This window comes from Strigops habroptila, chromosome 3, assembly GCF_004027225.2.
Source record: "Strigops habroptila isolate Jane chromosome 3, bStrHab1.2.pri, whole genome shotgun sequence".
NCBI classification, from domain to species: domain Eukaryota; kingdom Metazoa; phylum Chordata; class Aves; order Psittaciformes; family Psittacidae; genus Strigops; species Strigops habroptila.
Genome location: NC_044279.2, coordinates 50,805,029 through 50,823,773, shown reverse-complemented (window position 1 = coordinate 50,823,773; position 18,745 = coordinate 50,805,029). Strand labels below are relative to the sequence as shown.

The 18,745-nt window shown below is 39.6% G+C and overlaps 1 protein-coding gene across 4 annotated transcripts in view; it reads right to left on the bottom strand.

The window, feature by feature from the left end:
* ANO4 (anoctamin 4) overlaps nucleotides 1–18,745 on the bottom strand; it is a 231,453-nt gene that overhangs the window by 113,182 nt on the left and 99,526 nt on the right. For all 4 annotated transcript variants that reach the window (XM_030478489.1, XM_030478484.1, XM_030478485.1 and 1 more), the window contains exon 4: nucleotides 354–464. In XM_030478489.1, coding sequence (XP_030334349.1) covers nucleotides 354–464 — 111 coding nt within the window. The remainder of the gene's footprint in view (nucleotides 1–353; nucleotides 465–18,745) is intronic.

Sequence of the window (18,745 nt, the reverse complement as noted above, 5' to 3'; positions counted from 1 at the left end):
GTCTTAGATCCCAGACTGCAGCATTTGCATTGCATTATGAGTTCACACAGACATTCAAGAGTATAAAAAATGGATTAAAGTAACTGGAATCTTAGTATTTCTGACTGTTTCTGCATTGTAAATAAGTACTGCTGGAATCCTTAGGCACATAATAATTCAAATCTTACCATAACTTCTCAGATAGTAAGATTTCTTACTGGCCTTCAATAACCCATTGAACTTTCTCAGAGATTATAGTAATACATACTTCTCATTCAGTTCAACACTCTGTATGTTCCTTTGGTTATAATCTCAATGCATCTCAATTGATTCTTCTACCATAAACCAAACTTTGCATCCAAGGAATAACTTACTTTCTTGTATTGCATTAAGAATTTCTGAAAAGTCCACATCTGTCTTCTGTATATCTGGTTTTATCCATATTTGCGTTTCCAGTCGGTTAACCTGCAAATCCTCTCTTCCTTCTGAAGAAATTGAAGAGATTGATGGGGTTTGTGACAGGGCAGTAGAAAATCCAGCCAAGAGGCTTTGAGGTGAGGGAACATACACACTGAATAAAGCTACTTAATTTCCCCCCGCCCCGGCAGAACCAATTTTTCTTCAAACCAAGCAGCTTTAGATAAAACATGGACTGACTTAAAGCTAAATAGAATGAAACAACAACATTCTCTGCTATCAGTAATGATCAGTCACCAATGGCAAGTCCCTCATTCAGAGGAACACGTGCCACCATGCCATGAGCATCACCTCACCATACCATCTACAAAACTAACTCCAAAATGTGAAAACAGACAAGACCTGTTGTTACAAATGACACAGCACTACACGAACAATCAGGCTAAAATAAAACACAGGATGAATTAAGGATGAATTAAGGATGAATTAAGTCTCAAGACAGAAAACAACTTTTTGGACAAAAAGAGCATGGACAGCATATTTCAGCCACAGGACACCATAAGTTCTCACATGCCAAGTTGATGGCATGCCATGGTCTAGGAAGCACACCAGTACTGCGGTCAGTTTCGAAGGGGGTTGCAATTGTATGCAATGGTTGCTGTTTAAAAGCACTGCAGAACGAAACTGCTAGTAAGTCACTATTTTAAACCTATTTGCACATGTAAACAGGCACAATATTTGCCAATTTCAGTGTTCTTTCAACATGAGCAAAGAAAGCCCAAAGTTTTGAAAGCGTACCCTTTCCATGCAGAGAAAGATAGCTGTGCATCAAGAGTAGACAGGAAAAGGTACTGGGCAAACAGCCTCATGCTTCTGGCTACAGGGTGCTGGGATACAGCCAGAGAAAAAGAGGGAGCTACTGGGCATATGGCTGGTTTTTAAAGAATGGCAACAAAACCTTTCACAAAGGCATCTGTTCAAGATGTGCTCTTCACAACAAAAAAGCCATGGTGAAAGAAGAAACCTTCAGGTTATTTAGTCCATTACTGTGCCTAACTAGAGGCTATCACTCATGCTTTTGATGGAAGCATCTTTCTTCTACAGTCTGCCTATAACAAACTGGTCTTATTTTGAATTCTCTCCTATATTTCCCCCTCCCCTCACCAAATGATTATCTCACTACTGCCTTGATGAGAGCCATGAATTATATTCCTGGGCACAAAATCACTTAACGCTATTTTAAAGATCCTTCTTCATTTTTTGGAAATACAGATCTTAAAATGGGTATACAAACACCAGCTTCAGCCTTTTTTATTTCCCAATGCTAAAATATTATAAATTCAAACCATCTCATGCTTGCCCCAGCGTATTCTTTTGTTCCACAGCAAAACCCCATTGTTAACATCAGAGACAGCTCCCCTTGTAGATTCCTGAAAAGTGATCTGTCATAGTAGCAGCAGGAGTCAGCACTTAATGGTGTAGAACAAAAAGAATTTCTTAAGTGAGACAGCTGCTTATGCATATAACAGCAGCCTAAGGAAATATGCAGATGGCCACAGAGGTGGGAGCCTAGGATTAGCCCCAGAAGAGAGTTCTAAGGACCATGGAAAAATACTGCAGCTGCTAGAAAAGACATATAAACAGTAGGATGGCAGTAGAGAAGTAAGCAATGGCCAGCAACTCAGTTAAGCAACTTTGCAGCTGATGTCATTCAGTTTCTTGTTAAATACTCAGCTACAACTTGTAACATAAACCATTACATATCTGCATCCCTAAATCCAACTTAAATCCACCATTTCAACCCTAGTTTGAGCAAAATAATGACAATAGTGACAAATATAAAATACCTTCTCTCCCTGAAACCCTCCATCCTTGTTTACACCCAAATCACTGCTCCTCAGAACATATGAAGGTAGCAGGATCCCTGCAGCATCTCCAACAAAGCTGAATTGGGCCAGGGAGAAAGGAAGTGACAGTCAGCCAGCAATGGAGGTCCTGAAGCACTGGTATCTGATGGACTATCTAACCACAGGCCTGTTAATAAAATGAAGCTGTTGGAGAATGTACATGTTCAATTTCAAAGCTACTTTTTAATTAATGAAAAGTGCTGTCTAGAAAGTGATCACAAAATGCCCAGCCTAAGCCTGGCTGCTGTTTAGCCTATGAAGCCAAGACAAGTTTTGCTGCATTCAAATCTCTGCTCCTGTATTTGGCCCATTTGCAGTATGGGGAATTTCCAGCAATCCACACACAACAGCCTTACATACTTCTCTGATTCACAGTAGCCTTAATATCTGGCCTCACTGCACAAGTATCAGATCTACAACACCATCCAGTCTGACTTCACTTGAAGTTGTAGGCATAATCTTCTACCAATTATTTGTGATATAATATATGGCTAATTGCAGACTTGCTTTCACTGAGAGAAGGGGAAAAAGAAATGTATCTGCCAACAACATAGCGTTTAAATAAGTGGTTGCAGGAACACTCTTCCCATGATCTTAATTGTGTCAATAAACAGACTTGAAACACGGCACACTTGCTTCTACCCTTCTCCATCTCCCTCAGCACCCGCTTTGCAGGAGGGAACGCTGCATTTTTTTGGCTGAAACAACCCCTATGTGATGGGTCATGGACTGGCCAAACTAATGATTGCGGATTCATTGGTGGACAGAGGTTTTAGCCTAGCAGCCCTTTGGAAAAAACCCAGTGTTCTCTCCCATATCCCAGAGATATTTTCTGTATCTTACTACAGATCTCTGATACCACAAACCAAGATAGTATTTGGTGTCACTGTTGCTACTGAAGGATCACTAGCCTGGCTTTAGCACTTCCTTCTTGCTTTAGCAGCTGCTGATTTATGTTTTATCAGTGACATGTCCCACTGACTGCGAGGTTGGGAGGGAAAGAACCTCTTTCCATAGAAACGTGAGAAATAAACAAAATCAAATAAAAGTGAAGTAAATATCAGATTTATCAATTTTTATGTGATTTTATTAAAAGATCAGTCAGGTTTTTCTCAGCTTACTGAGATGTTTTAGTTCAACTGAAGTAATTTTAAATTAGCTCATAGCATTCACTCTGATTTACTCATTGATGCATAAAATAGCATATTTCCCCCTTTATTTGCTTTGAAGGATGTCTACTATTAGTAAAGGAAAACGAGATTTCAACAAGGCATTTCACTTTCAGAGGCTGAATGAGATGGCTTGTTCTAAACCAGAATTTTAACATACCTCTAAATATTAAAATGATTGCATTAATCAGAGAAACAAATTATGTAGCAAGGTAGTTAATGTGGAACTAGTGTTAAATAAGGTAATTCCCAGTGTGAGAGAATAGTGAGAGAGACTGTGTCAGCTTAAAATTAAGGACACACTCAGGTTCTTGCTGGATGAGACCCTGTTACATGCATCTGGTGTTTAGCCAATTATCACAATCAGGTTTTTAGGCATGAACTTTACAAGCTGAAGCCTATTTTCTTGCATAGTAAACACCTCGAGCCAGATTTTTGAAATCCTGCACATTTTTATATATGTGTTGTGATGTGCAAATCATATTTATAGATGGGTAACCTCACACTGCGGTCTGAAATTGTCATGAGCATTTGAGTGCACATAAAAATGCGCAGTTTCAGTATTTGGTACCCAAATAAAGAATATAAAATTAAGCTGATGGAACAAGTGTTGTTGTTTCTCAATAGACAATAAAGGGCTCATGTTTACTCCATATTTTTGAATGGAAGTATGAGAACAGAACTGATCTTTGTGATTCACTGCGGCAGCCAGGGCTTCTTGAAGAGTTTTACCACTTAGGTTCTGCTTGTTGGTCAGAATAGAAATACTCGACTCAGTTGCTTTCTGAAAGTGCAGCCTCTTTTCTTTGCCCTCTCTCACTTCCAATTAACTCAGCAAGTGAAAACAAATGTTTTGTCTACAGTTCTAGAAGTTTCTGTAGAGAAAAATTTACAGCTTCAAATGACCTTCCTGAAAAGGCAGCACCAGCAACTTCTATCAGTACAGTGAGTTGATTTCTTATTTTAAAAAAAAATATTAAAAAATCATTTTGGCAGCAAACATGTACTTTCACAATGGCTGCATGAACATTAAATAGGAGTAGCAAATAACTAGTATGCTATTCAGGTAGATGCTCCTATCCCAGGGCCGTCTAACAGGGCAGTACTTAGCAAAAGCAAATATAAATTCTCATATGAACAGGTTTGTTTTGCTACATTAAGTACTGCCTGCAGTTTCTACAGAGAAGTTGCTCATTTTTACTAGAGCCTCTTCTTCAAAGCAAACAGAAGGCTGCTGCACATGGTAGCCTTTTCACTAAAGGCAAACTCAGGTCAACGTGGGTCAAAGGATCACCCTTCTGGATATGTTTTCTATTGACTTCCCACTGTGAGTTCTAGACAGGTCATTTACAACAAAAGCACAGTTTCAAATGGACAATGTCTAAAGCTTTACCTATACATGCTAGTTAGGGCTATGTTCACATGTAAAATCCATAGGTATAACTAATCATAATTCTGACATTTCTCATTTCTGTGACAGGAATGAAATAAAAACGTACACCATAGTGGGTCTTTTTGGCATCCATCCCATGACTACATTGGACAACACATCTCAATGGATGAAAACCATATTGGTTCAGTTACTGCACCAGAAAAAAAGAAGCTATTCTCTGAGTCATAAAATATATGCAAATATATGCATCAAAACACACAAGTCTTCCTAGCAAGATAAAGTTGGCCTGAAAGCAGTGGCTCAGAGATAGCTAATTATGAATAATTAGGTGGAAGGCTGACATGTTTCATAACAAGTCTTTTAGAGCTGCTTTTGTTACACTGGTCAGAAAATCTCAGATTGTTTTCTGTAAGAAATCCTAGACCGTAATCTGTTTTGTTCTTCACTAACCAGTGAAGTATTGTAATAATATTTCTGCCTAAGCAATTTTCTCTCCTGAAGCATAAACTGGATGCCAGTGTTACTTTGTGCATCAATCTTATTGCAGTGATTATATTAGATATATATTCCTATATTAAAATTATTTGATTTCTCATTGCTGCTCTTAAAACTGTCATATACAGAGGTTCACACTGGGAAAGTATTGATGATATGACAAAATATCATGTAACAGAAGAATAAAGAAATGTAGGAGAAGAAACAGAAGAATAAAGAAATATAGTTGCAGGAGAAGGAAATACTAGGTATGTTTAAAATACACGTGGTCAGCAGCCACATACTGAAAACATAATCAATTTTAATTTTATGGGTCTGTAATTACAAAGGCCCAACATTTACTATCAGCAGGATCATTTGATTTCATCCTGGTCAGCTTCATATCAAAGATGAAACATTGTTTCCCATTCACTAACTCTAGTGTAGATATAGAATCACAAAATCAGAATGGTTAGAGTTGGAAAGGACCTTAAGACCATCTAGTTCCAATCCCCCTGCCATGGGCAGGGACACCTCACTCTAGACCATGTTGCCCAAGGCTCTGTCCAGCCTGGCCTCGAACACTGCCAGGGATGGAGCATTCACTCCTTCTTTGGGCAGCCTGTTCCAGTGCCTCACCACCCTCACAGTAAAGAACTTCTCGCCCTCCTCAATGGAAATAAAAAAGAGGAAACAAAAACGAGGATGTTTTAGAGTTTTTTCCTTAGAACTCTTGTCCAGGTGGAAGGGTTTGTCCTGTCTATGTACAACTAAAAGTTCCTAAAAGTATAGGCTGAGTCCACATAGAAATGAGTTTTGCATCATGAAGGATAACTGTCTTTCAGTGTCTTGTTTTCCTCTTGAACAGATAAGAAAAGGTGTAATATCAGCATTTTTCAAGACCTATTTTTCCCCTCCCCACAGCAATTTAAGAACAAGAATCTTCGGAAATGTCAAAAGGTCTTTTGGGAGGTCAACACTGATGATCTGCAAGCCACCAGTGCACAGGGCAGTACCACTGGCGAGTTATGCTCACCTTTCTCCTGCGGTCCTTGCTCTCTGGCATGAGTGCTTCTCATTCACTCCCAGCTGAGCTACCACACACCAGCTGCAAATGCACCCATACAAGAGGGCAGTTTCCTCAGACCTGCACAGTTTCCCAACAAAAGCCTCACTTAAGTCAGGGCAAAGGCTTCATGTCTTCTTTCACAAATACCTTCTCAGCATACGATGCAGAAACGTATCCTCTGTCCTGCCTTGAGCTGCTCCTTCTCCACGCAGCAGAAAAAGGTTCTTTTTTCCAACCTGCCACATTTTGGCCCACCAGCCCAGCACTTGACTCTTCCCCGAAACAAGATCAGCTATTACCTAGAAGCTTTCCTTCTGCCCTTGCTCCTTACTACTAAGCTTCCTCTACCTTACAGCTTCAACATTCAGATTTCTACGAGTGTGCGTATGAGACAGGTTCCTTTATGCTTTCATTTTGATTCACACAACCCAAGTCTTGGAAAGCAAATGCAGGGACTGTGAGAACAAAGACCTTAGGCCCACTGTAGGAGAGGATCAGGTTCGAGACCGTCTTAAGAACCTGAACGTGCACAAGTCCATGGGACCTGATGAAATCCATCCACGGGTCCTGAAGGAGCTGGCGAATGAAGTTGCTAAGCCACTGTCCATCATATTCGAAAAATCCTGGCAGTCAGGTGAAGTTCCCAATGACTGGAAGAAGGGTAATATAACCCCCATTTTCAAGAAGGGGAAGGTGGAAGACCCGGGGAACTACAGACCAGTCAGTCTCACCTCTGTGCCTGGCAAAATCTTGGAACAGTTTCTCCTGGAAAACATGCTAAGGCACATGAAAAACAACGAGGTGGTTGGTGACAGCCAACATGGCTTCACTAAGGGGAAATCCTGCCTGACCAATTTGGTGGCCTTCTATGATGGAGCCACGGAACTGATGGACAGCGGCAGAGCAGTTGATGTCATCTACCTGGACTTGTGCAAAGCATTCGACACTGTCCCACATGACATCCTTGTCTCTAAATTGGAGAGACATCAATTTGATAGATGGACCACTCGGTGGATAAAAAACTGGCTCGATGGCCGCACGCAAAGAGTTGTGGTAAATGGCTCGATGTCCAGTTGGAAACCTGTAACGAGTGGTGTCCCTCAGGGATCGGTGTTGGGACCGGTCCTGTTCAACATCTTTGTCGGCGACATGGACAGTGGGATTGAGTGCGCCCTCAGCAAGTTTGCCGATGACACCAAGCTGTGTGGTTCGGTTGATACGCTGGAGGGAAGGGATGCCATCCAGAGGGACCTTGACACGCTTGTGAGGTGGGCCGATGACAACCTTATGAAGTTTAACCAAGGCAAGTGCAAGGTCCTACACCTGGGTCGGGGCAACCCCAGGCACTGCTACAGGCTGGGCAGAGAAGAGATTCAGAGCAGCCCTGCAGAAAAGGACTTGGGGGTGTTGGTTGACGAGAAGCTTAACATGAGCCGGCAGTGTGCGCTCGCAGCCCAGAAAGCCAACCGTATCCTGGGCTGCATCAAAAGAAGCGTGACCAGCAGGTCGAAGGAGGTGATCCTGCCCCTCTACTCTGCTCTTGTGAGACCCCACTTGGAGTACTGCGTACAGTTCTGGTGTCCTCAACATAAAAAGGACATGGAGCTGTTGGAGCGAGTCCAGAGGAGGGCCACGAGGATGATAAGAGGGCTGGAGCACCTCCCATATGAAGATAGGCTGAGAAAGTTGGGGCTGTTCAGCCTGGAGAAGAGAAGGCTGCGTGGTGACCTCATAGCAGCCTTCCAGTATCTGAAGGGGGTCTACAAGGATGCTGGGGAGGGACTCTTCCTTAGGGACTGTAGTGGTAGGACAAGGGGTAATGGGTTCAAACTTAAACAGAGGAAGTTTAGATTAGATATAAGGAAGAAGTTCTTTACAGTGAGGGTGGTGAAGCACTGGAATGGGTTGCCCAGGGAGGTTGTGGATGCTCCATCCCTGGCAGTGTTCAAGGCCAGGTTGGACAGAGCCTTGAGCCACATGGTTTAGGGCAAGGTGTCCCTGCCCATGGCAGGGGGGTTGGAACTAAATGATCTTAAGGTCCTTTCCAACCCTTACGATTCTATGATTCTATGATTCTATGATTCTATTCTTCTTTCCAGTCTTGGGTTCCTTCTGAAAATGGCAGCGGGGATAAGGACAGGAAAAGTAATGTGTTTAATTCTCTATGAGAACCTGTTGACATATTTGTATATTTAAGATATTGCAACATACCAGGGTAAGACGAGCTGCCTGCCACATCTGCAGGAATTTCTGTGTGGCATACCAGTGCTGGCACATATGTACCTGTATTGACAAACTGAGAGTATCTTAAAGGCCCCAGTTTTCCCTAATTTGAGGTACTTACTTTTACCTGTATAGGTCACAGGATTTTTCCCCATGTATCTACGGAGTACATCCACAGTTTTGAAATTATTGTAAATTATAGGTAATGATACACATTGAAAGAAAGACCTTTAGAGACTTTTGATTTAAGTCAAAGCACTCCATCATAACAGCAACAATACGCAATGTGCTTCTAAGACTGAAAATATTGGGTACCCTGCATAAATATTTGCAGACCTTTGAAAAACCTCTGACCTGGTAGATTGCCATACATGTCTATAAATACGTAAGGACTTGGATATAACTCTTGATACTCTTAATTAGTTTACCGATTACCTTAAAAAAAAAGTGTATACTCTGTCAGATATTCAGCATAGCTAATCAAATGTTCCACTATGCAGAAAACACCATTTATCTTAATGGCTTTCGCACTGACTATGGATAATGTGCCTGCATGGTAGTGTCCTAGACTCAAAAGCTGAGAGTAATAGCACAAAAATGCCAAGTCAGTTTTGAAAGTTATTGGAAGAAATACATAGGGCTACTTAATTTTTCATGAGAAAGTGCAATGAATGTTAGGAAAAAAAAATAATTCAAAATCCAAATCATTCTGTTTAGCATGAAGAACCTATGCTATAGCCGTCTCTGTGCATGGTCATGTCAAGGGTATGGTAATAACAATACTGGAATTATTTTTGAAAGGCAATTTAAAAATAGTTTTCCTTTGTATTGCAATACACTGTAAGGCATGACGTATGTTTAATTATGTTAATAGAAACTCTTTTCTTATCTTCCAGAAGCAGCAGTAGTGGGGATTTCTAAACACTTAATATTACTAATTTATCACAGACTAAGATATTTTGAAGACATATGGTGTCCATTCTTCTCTACATTAAACCATGGCTGGCATCAGACAATTAACTACAGAGAAGTGGGGAGTCCTGCATTCAGCTCTTATTCTTTACCTCTGTCATGCTATGTTTGTCTTTTCCACCACTGACAGACAAAATGGATTGATAGCCCTAGGTGCAAAGTCATACCTTAAAAATCAACCGGCAGCCAAAATAGCCCAAACACCAGGCTATGGGGACGGGGTTCTGCTAGGCCTCAATTCTTGCATTTCTAATTTGGTCACTGCCCAGAATGAACTGTGGGCATGGGGACAGTGAAACCCACCAACACTGTGCTCTGATCATCAAGAGAGAAGCATCTCTTAAACAGTGAGTTCAGATGTGACAACAGATGGGAAAAACTAACAATCCACATCTCCCACATGGATAAGCACCCAAATCACTGGACTGCTGTGCAAAAGCACACAACCTCTTTCTTCATTTCCCATCTATGCCCAGAGGATGCCCCAATGTCCTGAGGCTTGAAAGGACCCAGTGTCCATGCAGAAGCCCCAAGCATAGCATGTCACATATTCCTTTGACTAATATTACCAATTACCTGGCTCTGCATGGCCCCTGTGCCGATCCTTACATGATCAGTAGAGGGACAGTATTGCACAATGAGCCTTTAGAATTACCCCCTGGAAGCACTTCTCTTCACTGACAACATAAAGAGACAGGGCACTGAAGTGTATTCTCTCCTACTGGAGACAAAGCTATCCTTTCAAAGTGTCATAATACTTGGGACAGAAATCCACAGGAGGCAGTCTGAAAATGGCACAAAGCCACAATGTATAACTAAGCTGAGATATTTCTGCACGATTGTATGTTGCAAATGAGAATCTAGAAAGAAGTATGAGATCTAAATGGACCGAACAATTCAGCCCATTTCCTATTATGTAAAAATAACAGTAAGAATGATTGTATTTTAGTTCTACCTTCTTCCTCTTACACTGTGAGTGCACATATAAACATAGCTATCAAGATCACTATCGCATATGTTCAAACATTTGTCCTGTTTGAAAAAATCTAACTACTTGTGGATGACAAATCCTTTAGTTATCATCTACATTTAACAATATCTGGGGTTGTTAGCAGGCAATTCATAAAGAGGAAAGAAAGAAAATATTTGCTGAATAAACTGTTTATTGCAAAACTATTGCCCAGTTCTCAAGTCATCAGTTTACTGGTGAGACAAGCAGAAAAGCCATGGGGATGAGAGGCATGACCTAGCAGATAACTTCAGGGCAACAAAGACTTACTTCATTATAGCATGGGACATCAAGACAGTTTTTACAAGATACCAGGTGTCTCTTCTGGGTGGATTTTAATGTAACAACCAGTTTCACAGGCTCACATTATACCATAGCCTATCGCTGCCTTCGCAGTCTAAACACATCCTGGTAATTCATTCGTGTAGAAAGTACAAGCAGCTAAACCATTTTGGGAACTTCAGCTGTCCTGAGACTGCTGAGGAACAAACATAGCATAGGAATGTGAAAATGGTTATCCTAAAGATGGGATAGCAGAACAGAGGTCTATTTCTAACAGCAGATGCTTAGGCAAAGGGAATATGAACAGGACAAGCAAATCCAGTCTATCACCAGTATGTCCCTTTCAGCTTGCAGAGATTTAGAAATTTCTGAGTGGAAGGTTTCATCAAGATGATAATGATTCATGGCTACTAATGCCCCTTTCCTGTACAAATCTGTTCCTTTTATACTCACTGTCACTTGCGAGCTGAAAGGTAGCCATCATATTCCTCCCTTACTCTTGTCTCCAGCCTTCGTGAGCTGGTGGATCTGCTCCTCAGCTAGTGTCATCATAAACCCTAACATGCACATTAGGGCCATGAAGCTCAGAAATATGGTGTCACCGCAAAGCCTTTCCTTCTTTAGTCTCAGGCAAAAGCTATCATGCTGACTCCATGAAATACGCCCTCCTGTACAGAAACTAAACATGGAGCAGTGAATTTCACCCTTGTCTATCACAGAGAAAGGATATGGTTCCAGCCTACCAGTGTGTGTGGAGACCTAATTAGGGAGACGTTAAGATAACTATCATATTTCAGTTACTAATTGGAGCTGAGGAATGGAGGCAATATTTATATATTGATTATGTAAAAATGTTCTTTCTCAGATTTTCAATTGGTCTTTGAGAGTACCTTTGAGTACCTGCTCTTTGAGAGCAGGAACCCTGCCCCTAATACCAGTGCTGTTGACCTTTCTTACAAAGCCCTGCAACCTACTATAATTATTAAGACCCACTAAGGAGAAATAGAACATTTTACCATTAAAATGCATAGACTAGTTTTGGGCTGTTCACACAGGATGCCAGTCCAAAAGAGATTTCCAGTAACTGGTATTAAGCAGAGTCTCCTTTGCAAGCAGTAGGAGAGTATCTGAATAGTAAGGGATGTCATTTTCAGGCATTCTGGCAACACAAAGGACCTCGAAAATATGTGCAGTTTTGATGACTCTTAAAAACCTTCCACAGTCCTATGGAAATAGAAGTTACTTCTTTATAACATCAGTCTATCAGGTCCTGAATTCCTTTCCTGTGCTAGGCTGTTCCTAAAGCAAGGTCTAAATAATGTACTAAACTGTGGGATTATCTCTCTTTTTCTATTTTAAGTACCCTGCATGTTATCAGTAATGAAGACCTCAAAAATGCATATGCTTTGTCCTCCATTGGGCTTCTGAAGCATAAGGTACGGAACTGCACACCCGAAAGATGTGACCAGCAAATATTTTGCCTCTGTGGAGGCAAAATACAGAGAGCACATCTGCTTTCCTGAAACATCCAGCCACTCATGAACAAGGAAAAGCAGATATCTGTTTGACCCAATGGGAGCTGTCTTCTGGAAAAAGGAACAGATCAAAAATGGTGCCACCTTTTCTTCATATGCCTGCTGTAAGCTGTGATGTTGAGCTTTATGCAATTCTTTTGGTCTTTGGGGCTTTTTTGGCACCACCGTACATTTCATTAGCTGGAGTTTCTAGTGGGTTCTGAAGCCTAAATGCACTTACCTGTATCATATTTACTCACCTAAGGAGCAAGCCCCCACCACTTCCTTTTTTTTTTTTTTTTTTTTTTAATTATAATGAAAGGTCTCTCTTAATTTTGAGATTTCAGAATGAACCAGCAGTCTTGGTGTTAGAAAAGAGGTCTGGCTATCTTTTAGACTCGAACAACCCTTTTGTGGAAATTAGTAACACCATGCAGCCCTATTGCAGTCAAATCCCTCTTCTGATCTTAAAAGCACTTTTGCCAAAGTAGAAGCTAGTTTGTTCCATCTTTTGACAGTCTACCTGCAAGAATCTTTCATTGGAATATATGAAATATATTAGGAACTGAGGCTTACATAATACTAAGCCCCCTTTAAGGAAGAACTGTAGCGCTAAGAAAAAGCCACATTTTTTCAGTCGACCATTACAGGAACATAATAACTGACTATTCAAAGTCTCTCTCATTGCTTCTGAAATTATAGGCTATTTTTAAAATAAAATGGGTCATTACTTTCTCAGAAACTTTGCAAAATTTTGTGTATATTATCTATTTTCTTCAGCATAAGCTAGAGTGATCAAGAACTTTCTTAACTGTTTTAAGACAATTATGGTAGACTGGTCTCAGGACATTATAACCTTGCTTTGGGATCAGTAATATTCCCTGTTTGATGTAAAGCCACATCTGGCTGCCTGCTCCTATTTTAGACAATTTTCCCCTTGTGAGGAAACTTTCTGATGGTGGAATAATCTAGAACATCCACAGAGAGTAGCAGGCTTTATTAGGTGACTACATGGTTGTAAACTAACAACAGCCAGGAGAGCTGAAATCTGAGGGTGAGCTGTACTGATTTTAAAGTAACCATAAGTAATTGATTGCAAGAGTGAATGAAAGATCATATTACAACAGCAAAGAGGAGATTGATCAAAGCGGGAAGGAAAGAAAAATAAGTCTTTGTAAAGAGATGAGTTTAAAAATATATACTCCCCAGAAAAGTAGAACACCCTTGAAGCTACCACTTAAAATTATTAGTATTATTTTTGAAGCCCTTTATTGAGAGTGTGCACAGGTCCCAGGTAGGTTCAGTACTTGTGTGCCATGTGCAGCAGAAATCGATACAGAGGGATGCCATTTCTGCCAAATCAAATACTTTTAAAGTAAAGAAGATAGCTAGCATTGAAAAAATAGTGCATTGTCCTCTAGAATTTATTTTTTTTACAAGTTGTTTGCCAAAGTGCTAGAATGAACATTTTAGGAGACTTTAGCTTAGGAATAGGAATTTTCAAAGAAGTGACTTTTGTCCTAGAAAAGTGATGAATGAAATAAGCTGAATGACTAAGCAAAGGGATAGAAGATTTCAGGCTCTGCATCATCTGTTATCTAGTTCAGCTCTTAATTTCAAAGTACTGCATAATCATCATGTGACAACCTGTCACTCAGCCCAGTGAAAAAAAGGTCTTCATTGTAATTGAGGCAAACTGTTCTTCTCATTAGGAGCTTTGCAGAGGCTCTAGAGGATCAGCACTCAGGCGAATGAACTGTCTCTGTGTTCAGCAGGGAGGTATTTCCAGCTCACGCTTGAGGTACAAACATGAGAGAAATTTTATTTGGTGCATCGAACTTGCATTTGTACACAGGCTGCAGCTAGAGAAAAGTTAAGTATGCAGGATGGTTTCTTTGACATTAATGTCCCTTCTGCATTCGGATATTTCTTGTAAATCTATTCTTTAGTAATAAGAAAATCAGCTTAATGAAGGGAATAATAAACTTCTTTTAAATCTGTTTGCTTTTTCCATGCTTCATTCCTCATGGGAGGAAGTTCTATATACACCCAGCAGAAGGCATATTGAAAAGGACTGCTCCCCTAATAATGTTAGATAGGTAAAATATAGCACTGCTGTCAGTGTGAATTCAAATTTTCAGGTGAGTTTACATCAGCCATTCATAGACCATGCAAGAGTTTCCTGCTATGAAATATCTGAATGACAGAGCTTTCTGGTAGAATTATTTGCAGGAATTTATTCTTTTAATGAGAGAGATGTATGCCACACATCCTGCCAGTCAGCAAAGAAAAGAGAATGTGTTTTAACCAACAAATCACATCTAACTGATACAGATCTTCCAACGATCATTCACAACCAAATGTGAATGCTGACAAGCATGTGCACATTTTGTGATGAGAAAAGAGTATCTTTTGCACAGTAAATTTTCTTTTTTGAAGGATTCAGTTCTAGCTTGTTTGATGATTCTAAGTTCATTAAGTTGTGACTAAGCTCATTAAACATACATTTCCTTTTTTCCTTTAGATTGCCACAGTTTCAAGAACCATATTTTTTTCCTTGCCTCCTAAAGTCAAGTGTTCTTTTGGTCAACACCATTAGCTCTTCTTTCTTTTTTTCACACTTAATATCTAGAGGAACTAATAAAAATGCTACAGTTTGATGAGCAATTAAAAGAAAAAATAATCCAAAATTAAAGAAAAGCATGCCTAATGCAAATACATCTTCCTTTAACATTTGTAACACATCAGGTACTATTTGTCATAAAAAGCAAGAGACTGCCAAGAAAAGGATTCTCACTGAATTCCAATGACTCTACTAGATTTCCACTGTAATGCCAGAAACCAGGCCTTTCAGTAAATGTTTCCTTGCCATTGAATATAAAGTTCTTTCAAATATCATGGATATGCCTATATCATTTCAGGTGGCAAGGAATCTCCATTCCAAAATGTACTGTCCTTTGGCTCTAAAGGAGGTATTTTAAACAGTAACCTCTTGAAAGCAGAAATTTCTAGAATATTTTTCTGCATTTCCTGAAGACTCTTTACATATTTACTAAATTCTGGAAATAAATGGCTTCACAAATAACTCTTCCCTGTTGTATGTGTAGATTGCCTGCAGATCTAATTTGTACAAGTGATATAACTGTGTAACTATGTTATTATATATACACTCCTATATAAACTCAAAACACATTAAGGATTAACCAGAGGCCTTTACAGGAAGCACAGAGAAAAAAAATCTTGCTGAGGAACCTTTGAATCCCTGTTACTATAAAATAGGTAACAGCTGTTAGCAAGCATTGCAAGTAGAGAAGACCTAAGATGATTTCAGAGTTTCACACAATGAAAGAATTCACTTTGAGGCTGCCTGTACATATTAAATAAGGCAATTTTTGCCACAGCCGGCAAAATTAGTGACTTCTAGAGAAACTAGGTTTGACAAGTTCTGCAGAGTCTGAGAATAAAGCGATTCATCACCAATGGGAAGAAGTACGGTAACATTGTCCTGATTTGAAATCAGTGGAAAGGGCAGGCAGAAAAGTCCTGCTTACTCCATAGCAAAGCAGCAATGCCATCAGAAGTGAGGCAAGCATTTTTTTGTTCCCAGATTTGCCTAACCCCAACACTGCGGGAACAAACCCGGATGACAGTTGAACCTCCTCAAGGCTTGTTCAGTACTTGGTTCTGCTACTCTTACAGACTGCCAAAATGCTGATTACTATTGCTTTCAAAATAAGCCTCCTGTGTGCAATACAGGCACATTGATCATAAACTGCCTTCAGGGGGTTGTAACAATTTACAGCTTCCAAAATTTTGCCTCAGGTGCTTCAAACCCTGGGCTTCAGTAGCCTTGTATCCCATTAGCCACAGTATACCACAACTGCTTGCATAACTGGGAGATGATAACTGGAGGTTTCTCAAAACTTAAAGTACCCCCTGATTCTGTAAGGAATGTGTATTTTTCTTACTATCATTGCATCTAAATTTACCATCTAATTGCTTTATTTTTCTTTGCTTTTCTCCTTTCTAAGAGGAAGTTCCCTCATACAGGTGCACCTGCAAAGGTATCAGGAGTCTTCACCGTTAATAACCATTTTCTTCCACTCATTTCTCCATTTTCCTGTGTTTTGTTTCTGTTACTTGACACCTTCTGATCTGCTTAAAATTAGAGCTCAGAAGTTTAGATTCTCCTGGCTGAGCAGTACTTCTTTGCAAGCTTGCACAACACAATTTTTTTTAGAGGGGTTTTTTTTTTTGGTTTGGTTTTTTTTGTGTTTTTTGTTTTTCCTTTTTTTTTTTTTTTTTAATATAAGGCACATTACAGAAAACATACTGCTCATTAGCCACTCTAACACACAAAGTAACAGCAGAAGTCATCAGCCTCAGGCTCCTTACCAGCTAGAAATAAAACTGGCAGGGAAGCAAGCTGAAAAGGAGAGCTGTAACACTGAATGATATCCATAGTCTCTCCTCCTTAGTGGGAAACTACCTATGAACTTCATTCAAAAGAAACAGCTCTCAATTAAAAAGAATTAATGATAAATAATAAAAGGTGTCATTCTGGAAAGAAGTGGCCAAGGGAAACAAAGTAGTGTGCAGAAAATAGAAGTGATAAGCTACTAGAGGGAAAAAATTCACATCTTTCCAGGGTTCTAGCCACTCCAATTGATAAGAATTAGAAATGCCTTTCTGTACAACCTATTATGCTGGACTGTCTTCATGTTCAGAGTATTTGTTAACTGGACAAAGGAAACTTCAGACTAAATATAATGTATACTACTCCAACAGTGAGACCTGCTTGATTGTGATAACAGCACTCCAATAGAAGAACCCAAATTGTATGAACTGTTTAAAATTAGACCAAACAAAAACCAGAGAAATTTACCGTATGCAACAGCAGGAGCCAAGATTGGAAAATGGTGGTGCAAGATCTGTTGCCTGAATAATTAATGTATGTCAGAACATTTTCTTTCTAAAATACCATAACTGTTTATAATGTTTATATGTCTTAGATGAGGTATTGCCATTGGTCAACTAGCGTATAAGGCTAATTACGAAGACACAGCTGTTAATTTGTGGCTGAGTAAGAATGAATAACATATGATTTTAGATTTAAATTAAAATTTTCTCTTAGGAATACTACTTCTTACTATTGCTGCCTGACCATAATCTTTCTTAGACTCACGTACAGCTCAAATGGTTGCAATTTAACCTGGACACAGAGACAAATTTCATGTTCCTATATAGAATTAAAGTCAGACCCAAATAATAAAAACATTACTTCATTCCAGATGAAACAATGACACTGTAAGTTGGTTAAGAGAAGACTCTTATCATACAACATACTTCTAAAAATCTGCACCCTTTAAGGCTCTGGGTACTACTAACTCCTCTTGACTTCATTGAAGCTCACAATACTAAATGGCTCCTTGCGCCAAGCCTCCAAGCATGTTCTCTGCAGGTCATAGATGCTGTTATTGTCTAAAGAGCAGAAAAAGTAATCTTATAAGACTGTACCGAAAGCTAAATTCCTCAGAGAATCATCATCCAAATGATGCTCACTAATGAGCTCCATTTTAGAAATCCTCTGGGGTCTAGTAGAAAGGGGATCTTTTTCTCAATCAGAACCCAGCATATATTGCCTGTACATTATTCAGTATTAAAGCACAGGCCACATCTGTCAACACATAGACATAGAATGTGTAGCAGCTCAAAATGAATATAGTTATTGTGCACATTCAAGATACTTTTTTTCACAAACTGATGCAGGGGTTTTTTCTTTTTCAATCTTTCAGCATGCTGCAGTTATGATTATATATCTGTAGCAACAACAACACTTTTGGAGTAGTAGTACTAATTTCTGTACTAAAAGAAAAAACGTAGAAGCTGAAAAAATAGGACAAACAAGTGAACAGAAGAACTGAAATAAACAAAGCATATGGTTATGAGTCACTGTAAATTCTTAATTAATCTATATTGACAAAGATGATGGTGACTAAATAGCATGTGTACATGAAACTCATGGCAGTAGACCTGCATAGCAACCCACAATAAATAACCTAAATTTTCAACTTCTACAAAAATTAAGCCATTTACTAGACCTGCAAGGCAATAGAAGTACACTAAGGGTTTGCATACAGAACTGTCCATCTCACACAAATAGACTCTGCTCCATGGCACCCAACTAGCTGCACACAGGGTTCATCATGCCCTTTCCTGGGCAGAAACCCTGGAAGATTATTGACAACCTTCAATATAGAAGCTACAAAACTGACTTCATGAACAGCTGTAATTTGCTCTACTCAGGAAAGAAATTCAGAGTTTAATTTTCACCATG